Genomic DNA, 8,793 nt, shown 5'->3' with positions numbered 1-8,793 from the left:
GAGTAGTAACTTCGTCTGTCCTTTTGTGAAGACACCTTCTTAAGAAAATCGACGAGCATTTATGATACTATTTATTTTAATATAATTGTAAATTTAATTAATAATGTTTAGTGGTCACTTGAAATCAGAAATTGCCTTTCGAAGCCCCAATTTGCAAATGAGACGACACAAGTGGTCCTGATACTTTTACTGGTAAAAAGAAGATGCGCCAGACCGGACCACGGTCCCGCCGAGATTACTGCGTTCTTGGCTTATTATATCTTTTCTAGCCAACACTAGTTATCAAATGATTAAGTACTTCCAATGTATTTTTTTATTAATATATTAATTTATTAACATATAAATGACAAATGGCCATCTATAGCTTTGCTCAGGTCCAAATCTGGGTCCTCGCTAAAACGACGGAATTCGCTCACGTGATATTTCCAGGCATTACGAACGCGGAGCGAACATTTATTCTATTCATTTGTTGGCAATATCTGAAGCCTATTTGTTAGATGTACAATGGAAATTGTCCGGTGTGTCCTGATGGACTTGGCAAGACACTAGATGGATATCGCAGTTGGATTCGATATATTTTGATCGTATGATGGAAAAGTTACGCAGTCGCGGATAAGACATTAGGAAGTCGTGATGAAGACCTCAGCTTTGTCAACAAACTTTCTCCTAATCGACCTTTACTCCTCAGCCTCGGCGGCTTCCGCATCTTTCTTCCCGGCACCCAGGGCCCATTGAGGCTTCTCAGCCTATAACGTCGGTTGAAATAAACGTAGAGTTAGATTTTTGTCAAACACCCTTGAATACGACAGAAATGGGGAGCATTGAATCTAGTTAGATCGACCCTGCGTGATCAGTATTCCCAGCAATACACAAAAAAGGTATCTGCGTGATCAATAATATACTATGAGCAGATTTTTTAATACGCACCGGCTTGCCCTCATCGGTGAGTTCTTTGAAGTCCTTCTTGACTTGTTTAAGACCGGCACGGAAATCGACCTCTTCCTTTTGGCTCTTGACTTTGAGCTTGTCGAACTTAGATACCTTTTTGAGGGCAGGCTTAACGCTGGAATTGATTAATCAACAGGCAGTTTATCAAGCTATCATCTCTGCATAGGCAAGCTTCAAATGTAACCTATAATCAATCCGCTTGAGTGACATTAGAGATAAATCTATGCGAATAATGAGATTTCGATAAACTTACAATTTGCCACGAAGATCGTTCACCTGGATGTTGAGCTCGTTGATCTGCAAGAAAAAACTTCGAGATCGTATCATTGATCCGGTTCCGCGGGTTGTGCTAGCAAGTTAGTAGAAAATCCTATCTGTAGATCAACGAAGAACATTGACGAGCTGAGATAGCAGACAAGGCATGCGAAACAGATCTTTAACAGGAAGGAGGAATATAACATTAGCGTGCTATACTGCACTTGGAAAGCCTCAGATCTGAATGACCAAACTTCTGAAAAGAATCACATTGGCTAAACCTAAACTAGACAGTTTTGCTACTGCAAGCAACAAGTGAAATCTTTGTTAGCACGGACTACCCTATTCCTCTAACCTGATAGTCCTTTTGTCTGACAGAGAACTCCAGGTCGTACTTCTCGGACTCGATTTGCATGATCCTTGAGTGGTATTCTTTGCAGATGGCTTGCAGGGAGGCTAAAACGATACAACAAATTACAGGTGTACAGGTTGTTAGCTACACGTAAGGATTACAATTAAATTGTCAAGTAAGTCAAGAAACAACAGCAACAAGACCAACAAGTAAATACAACAGCTCGAACTAAGCGAAAACTCTGCATAAAAAGATCTGCTTAGCACGAGGTGAAGCTTGAAGGTCTGATTCATTAAGTGCTGTGCTTTGTATAAGCGGCGGAGGTGGCACTGCCGACGTCAGTGTATAAGTTGGCCGTGGTAAAAACGCAACATAAAATAGATGATAGACATATATTTCGCCTTAGTCATTATTATAAACTACATTAATTTTAAAGATACAGAATGTGGGTGGATGAAACAAGATAAATTGTGACCGTGAGAGGACGAAATAGGCCTTAAAAACGCTGAAAAGTAGAGAAAATATTATACCCTGCCGGCAGGCAAATATTTCAGAGACATTCGTGTACGATTTTGAAATTATCTGGTGGCAACATTAAAACACAAGGCGAAAAAAGCGCCTCTAGCCCCACCGGCGGATATTATGCAATCAAGGAAGACACATAAACATTTACATCAATTGTAACGCGATAGCAAATATAGCAGACGGCAGTCTCGTCTAGGGCGAACCCAGTTTTACGAGTGTGAAGCTATTGCAGTAATCAATTGTGAACACAAACAATGACAATGTGATACGAGGGTAACATATCGAAACAACGAAGAAAACAATCAATGTTTGCAATATAATTAGGCGAAGCATAGCTTGTGCGGGCTACACAGCGTGTCGGAGCCACCCATGTAGGGCAACACCGCGCAGGGCTCAGAAGCAAAGTGCAAAGCGAACAGGAGGCACCTCGATAACACTATCACTGTTAGAAATTTACGAAGAAGCACTTCTGTCTGACTTCGTATTCGAGGTCCTCGATATGCTTCTGGCACTCTTTGAGAACTTGCTGCAGTGTCGCTGTACATAAGAATCGAGAAGGTTTGGATCATAAAGCGAATCGTCTTGAACACAACCAATGAATCTACTCCCATTCAGGATAATTGCAGGGTCGGCGTATACCTATATCGATGCGTTAGCATATACGTATGAGATGTCTGTTTGGAACTACCTTAAAAAAGGTCTACTACTGCGAGGTCAACGATAGCGCAATACGAGACCAAATTACGTATGTGGTGATAAGAATAATATTGATTTCTGATCGTGGCAAATTAATCGAGAGTAGCTATGCATACGTCTAATTAATGATCACACACATAACCGCTTTTCAACGCTGATTAACCCGCTCTACCTTCGTTAGCAGAATCGACATTTTTTGGTTGACCGCAACGATCAGCGATGGTCTTCCTCCTTTCCTCAGCTTTGCGCTCCTGCTCTTTCTTAAGTTCTTCTGCGGCTTTCTTACGCAGCAGTGCCTGTCAAGGAAAAAAAAACACTGATGAAAAACTGTACTATAACAAAATGCGTTACCGTATTGTTATTAGAGTATAATGCTGTTCCGCTATTATATTGATGAAACACACAGATATCCGCAAGCCGGCCAACTTTACAAGATGCTTTATAAGCGTGGATATGCGCATGAAACAGACGTATCATAGAGATTAATAATTAGCAGTAAGTTAAGATCATCTGTAAAGGGAAAAAAATTGTGACAAAGTTCAGTTGACCGATTGCTAAATAACAACAATCTCACTATCTAGCTGTCGTATATTTCATCTCCCAAAAATTGAGGTCTAGGGTCGATTGCATATGTATTGCTTATGCCTATTTTTTTTTTTCTACTAGTATGCTCAGTTGAACGTTGTCCTGCCAAACAGTGCTTGTTCTTTTACCCTGAGTTTCTTCTTTCTTTCGGGGGTCATGAAACCGCCCTTGCCGCCCTTTTTAGCTTTCGAAGCTTCCTCAAGACGCCTCCTGACTTCGGCCTTTTTCCTCTCCTTCTCCTCCATCTTCCGCTGTTCTTCTTCCGACATTTCAGGCATAATGGCTGTTGGAGGTTGGCTAGCCTGTCAACATAAATTCATAGAAGAAATTAAAGATTCTCACTAGCTGACTTAATTGTAAAATTCAAACACTAATATATACTGGGTGGACCAAAAGCGCCTGGATAATTTAAAAAGAATTCCTCTCGACACACGGGGAGGCTTCATTTCGTGTTTGTTAAAGCAGGAAAAGACACACAAATGGTTGGTATAAAAACGGATTTAATTGTACGACGCGTCTATAGCAGGCGGGCCATTTTCAAACTGTCTAGAGGCTTTTGGTTTACCCTACTGAACAGGAAAATGGGAGCTGTCTCAACGAGAAAATAGAAATGTGCCTTTTACTGTATTAATCAGATTGCTCAACATCTGGCAGTACGAATGAAGGGGTGCAGTTCAAGCGCCCCCCGATAATACATAGTTTCGTCAAAAAGTTCGGTGAAACTATGAAGTAAAAAAAAACAAAAGATTGTAAAAAACTAAATCACTGATAAATTACTAATTGTAGGATTCACCTCAATGGAACAAGTCCATCAGTGTGTACAGGATGTTTCTCACATGAGTTATATGGGAACTTGTTTTCAGGAAAAGAAAACTGCAAAGCATTTGACCTTACGGTATACATTTAGCCAATTAGAAAGATGACCCTTTGTGTGCACGCTGTTAGCTGTCTACGTAAGTGTTTGACCTGTGTTAATACAGCAGCCTATTCGCTGTATGCGCATAGCCCAAAAACTTAAGGGACTACACTGACCGATACGGTAAGTACCAGGCGTCGTAAACATGAAAGGTCGTTGATGGTCGCTCATGTGAAGATCGGAAAAATAGGCACCAGCCTCACTTGAATCCCGAAAAAAGTTCGAGAACGAGAATATGAAGACAAAACTCCATGTGTTCAGGATCACCTACTGATTTTTTTCATTTCAGTTACATCTATGTGTACATTTATATATGGCATATAAATTTTATTTTGATATTTTCTCAGATACGTTGCTACGGTAGTGTGCAGCGTGAAAAAAACGAACAGTTTCGGTGGTATATAGCATAGTCAAAGACGAGTTTTCCTCGCATGCCAAATACTTTAGTGCGTTTGCTTGCAGGAGCTACCTTAGGCTTTGCTCAACTCTAAGTCGAAAACGGTGAACCACAGGATATCATTGGAACAATGCGAGTGGGGTGTTACCTGTCATCGTTGTCGCGTTTTTGGCAACGATTAAACAGGCGACAGATAGGACAACAAACACTGGGGGGATGGCCCTTTATCCATTGTCTGTTTGTTCATAAATAATAGCTATTTGTAGTCGTTCTGAAAACCACAGTCAAAAATAGATCGTAATCGCGCAGTGTTATTGACGTATGCATCATGGCACGGTTGATGACGTATCGAATTCATTCTGTGCCACTGTGATGAACCCTATCGACAATAGCAACCGTGCGAGCAGATGCTGTATTGCCGACACGCCTGTCATAATGGGCCATTTAGGCCGCATGCAGCGGCAGACCAAATCGATCAACCCAATCCGGGCAGGGCAATTGATTAGAAAGCAAGGCCCAGAAGAACGCGCTAACCTCTATCCCCTGCCTTTCGTTTGGTCCAATGTGCACAAGTGTTTAATTGTGGGTATTAGAGTTTAGTTATCCTGTGCCACTCTTTGCTAACAGCCATTGGAGAATGTGCTGGTGATGCGCAAAGATATGGTATATAGTATGGTCGCTTTGGTAAGGAGGCCAGGCGCTGGTCCCTAATTTGAGGTGGCTCTTGGCAAAGACCTGAAGCATCGCGTAGATTGACGGTGTTCGGCGGTCGATGCCTGATACTTGCTGTCCGAAGCTCTCGTCCTAAGACTTCCGGTGGTTTTCCTAGTCTCTGTGACGCGAGGCTGCGGCGATTGGTACTGATGACATTGAAGGACGGGCACATCCGTTGAATACGGGTCACTCGGAGAGGAAATCTCTACAAAAGGTGGTCCTGCCTCGCCTTGATCACTTAGAAAACTCTTTCTTACCTTGTCTAGCCTTAGGTATAGTAGATAGTTCGCTTCGGTGCTTCAAGATGTGTGTCAATGGCTTACTGTGTGCATGCATGGCTGTGCCTAGGTAAAAGGCACGAAGGAAGCCCGATAGAGATCGTATCTTTCGAGAAGAAAACTGTCACGCTGCTTATCCGCATAGGAGGTACAACTGCTGCCGATACTACTACAGAATAAGACTATACCAAGCACCGGCTGTGTGTCGAAGGGAGCAATGCTTCCCGACCGCCGAATTTGTTGGGTCAACACAGATTGGGTTGCAAACGGCGGCCATTTAAAAGCTATTGTTTTAAGAACGTGCCATATTGCTGCTGTCATAATTCTTAGTCTGTTTTTACCTATGCAGGGTTTGCAGTAAGTTCCTAAAGACATAATATACGCACAACGAGAACGTACCACTCATATTTCATCTGTATTTTTAGATAAATAGAAGCGATATTGTACTGTTCTGTGTAAATGAAAACGGGGCGCTTATAGATCAACTCTGTCATACCGCATCTGCAGCTGGGAAACAATCTTCGTCAAGTATTGCTGAAACGGGACTTAAGCTTATACACAAAAAATTACTGAAGAGCGTTTATCTATTCGCAGGTAAGCTTTCATAAAAATAGTTGCCAATCCACTCCGATGTCAGTCTCAGAGGGAGCGAGTGATTATTTGGTCGGTCACTGCTCGTCATAACGAAATTCAAATGGACGTATTGACAATAAGCTAATACAGAAACCCTTCTCTAAGGGCTAATTTTTTTCTTTCCAAATTCGATCATTGCCATCGTGAATCTGAGCTCGGCAGATACCAAGGGCACACTCCTTACTAAGCTCCAAATTGAGTATGTTAAAAATAACATTCGTCGATTGACCTTTCCGATTCGGAACGGGCTGATGTTAAGGTGACGAGCTAGAAATCCGACCTCCGATTGTTATGGCGCTGCTGCTCAATTTTCGTTTGTCCAGAACAATGATTGATGCAGAACGGTTCGTTAGCTTAAAAGCTTTCTGCGGTTCGGAAAATAGAAACATAGCCTCGAAGACATATGAAGGCCAGGACCAATCTATTTACACCGAAATGGCGAAGCTTGCGCGATACAAAAACAAAATATTAACATAACTTCTGGAAATTTTAACAAGTATTATACCTTTAGGTGAGCCTGACAAGGAGCCTTGAAAGACCAATAGGCAAACTTATATGCTTGCGGCGTTCTTTGGAAGGCAGTAGAAGTACATGATTATAATTGTCATAGACGGTGTAAACATCACAGCTTCGTTCCGGCTTTAACGTTTCGGATATGATTTCAAAAGACGGCTCTACGACGCGTGCCGATAAGCAAATCTAAACCAGTGTTTTAAATGCGGCACCGCTGCAGGGAGCAGTTCTTGAAGTACATCCGGGAGACGTGCCGGGTTTCAAAAGCTTCTGTAGCATTTTCGCCTTATGGATTTACCCTGCTCAACAGCTTCTTTTCAACATACCTTACAATCACGTATAGATAATTGATATAGCTGATGGCATAGTATCAAATAGGCTGCGGTAAGATAATAAAACAGATCAATATTAAAGTTAATTCCACTGTTGGAAAAAATCTTGAATCGACTTCTGGGTTAGGTCTCTATCATCCCAATTCATTCAGCTCCCGTCAAAGCAAAAAAGTGATATAATCTTAGCGCGTACCGGTGGCAAGGAAAAGCACAAGGCATCGTTACTATACAAATGTCATGAAGGTTCTCTACGTTTCAGCAACTGATCAAGACAGGTTTGGTCTGCATATACTATATTCGTTTTGGTGGTGATATTTAGTTGGGATAGTAACGATATCTGGAGGTTTGACAGTTTATGGCTTGAGGCTGCCGAAGTGTTTAAATTTGTATTGTTTTTTTTTCCAATCTGTGTTTAGGCAGGAGTAGTGCGACAACACAGAGACATGCTTACGCGGACTTTAATAAAATCATTAATGAACACTAACCAAAAGAAAAACCCACAGAGCAAACTAACTTTTTAGTTAATCCTTCATAGAAATACCTGCGGAGAGCAACCGCCGATAAAACTATGCATATTGTATAAGGCAATCCGATTGGGGTTTCGATGAACACTTAGCACTACTGAAGCAGTCTTGTACTTGGAAATTCTGCGAAATACAATAAATTACTATACTTTTTTTTATCAAGGACGGATCACTTTGCCCACAAAGGGGGCTGAGACTCATGACGACTTCAAGCTATCTGGCCGCCTGCAAACACTTCGGGTATCCTATTTGATGAAGACCGCGCGCGATGATTGAGGATATCCACAGAAAAAAAACCAAAAAAGCCCGTAACCGCATAGATCAATGCCCCATAGGTTCGAGGCTACATCCATCGAGCCACAATAGTCCTCGGAGAAAAACGATTTGTTTCGTTGTTCTAAATGTTCGTCCACACTTGTGATGCATCTGGCAACCTCTCGTTGTCACCTTTTTGTGGTAGCAGGTAAACTTTCGAAGCATCACACATAAACCACCTTTCCAGATCAACCACGTGGAGATTGCATCCAGATACCTCCGTAAAACAGAACTCGTTCATAAGCAGACACTTACCTCTGAGACGAAACAGGAGGAACTCACACGCTTCCTAAGCGATGACCAACTAGATGGTATTAGCTGGTGGCAACGATACCAATGCGAAGCGGTTAAGGAGGAAGCGGTGCCCCTTTCCTCCTAACATCGGTGTATACTGGTTCAGCAAAGCCTTCTTTCCTTCTATCGTAAGCAATCAACAGAAGAGACTGCCACATGGTAAAGTCGGACACACGCGCCCTACACACAACCACTCACAATAAAGCGCAGTTTACCGGCGTACGCCCGAAATAGTCGCCGACCGTCTTAACCCTCGGGGACGCAGACAGCTCAGGTCAGTGCTACTGTGCCTGGATCAGCCATTCGTTGCCTTTGCTTCGATAGGCATTTCTCGTCCACATCACCTATAGCTCTAGTCTATGGCCAATTGCTGTTGGAAGGCTGCGGACGGACTATTAGCCCACGTCTGATGCGCGATCAGCCAGGCCAAACAACAGGACATAACATGGGTGGACCTGTAGCCCACAACGTAGCTTGACGATGCCGCTATCTCACCCTGCTTACTGAATCGTCTTT

At 42.5% G+C, this 8,793-nt stretch overlaps 1 protein-coding gene across 1 annotated transcript; it reads right to left on the bottom strand.

Moving 5' to 3' along the window:
* Positions 1–306: 306 nt before the first annotated feature.
* On the bottom strand, positions 307–8,393 carry LOC111268992 (troponin wings up A). Its single transcript, XM_022848285.2, has 7 exons — positions 8,239–8,393; positions 3,490–3,663; positions 2,949–3,072; positions 1,559–1,659; positions 1,202–1,245; positions 928–1,063; positions 307–746 (listed from the first exon to the last, which is right to left on the bottom strand). Exons 2-7 carry the CDS (start codon positions 3,637–3,639, stop codon positions 678–680), a joined length of 624 nt encoding a protein of 207 aa, XP_022704020.1. The 5' UTR covers positions 3,640–3,663; positions 8,239–8,393; the 3' UTR covers positions 307–677.
* Positions 8,394–8,793: the final 400 nt, after the last annotated feature.

Source organism: Varroa jacobsoni, unplaced genomic scaffold (assembly GCF_002532875.2).
Source record: "Varroa jacobsoni isolate VJ856 unplaced genomic scaffold, vjacob_1.0 scaffold_1340, whole genome shotgun sequence".
In the NCBI taxonomy this organism is placed as follows: Eukaryota; Metazoa; Arthropoda; class Arachnida; order Mesostigmata; family Varroidae; genus Varroa; species Varroa jacobsoni.
Note: the sequence above shows the minus strand (reverse complement) of the source record. Positions and strands in the feature narration are given on the sequence as shown.

Excerpts from the sequence above, each read along its gene's own strand:
- LOC111268992 (XM_022848285.2), bottom strand. The coding sequence starts at position 3,639 with ATGCCTGAAATGTCGGAAGAAGAACAGCGGAAGATGGAGGAGAAGGAG. Across the intron at positions 1,660-2,948 it reads TGTCGATTCTGCTAACGAAG|CCTCCCTGCAAGCCATCTGC; the intron begins GTAGAGCGGGTT and ends GTATCGTTTTAG. Across the intron at positions 1,064-1,201 it reads AACGATCTTCGTGGCAAATT|CGTTAAGCCTGCCCTCAAAA; the intron begins GTAAGTTTATCG and ends AATCAATTCCAG.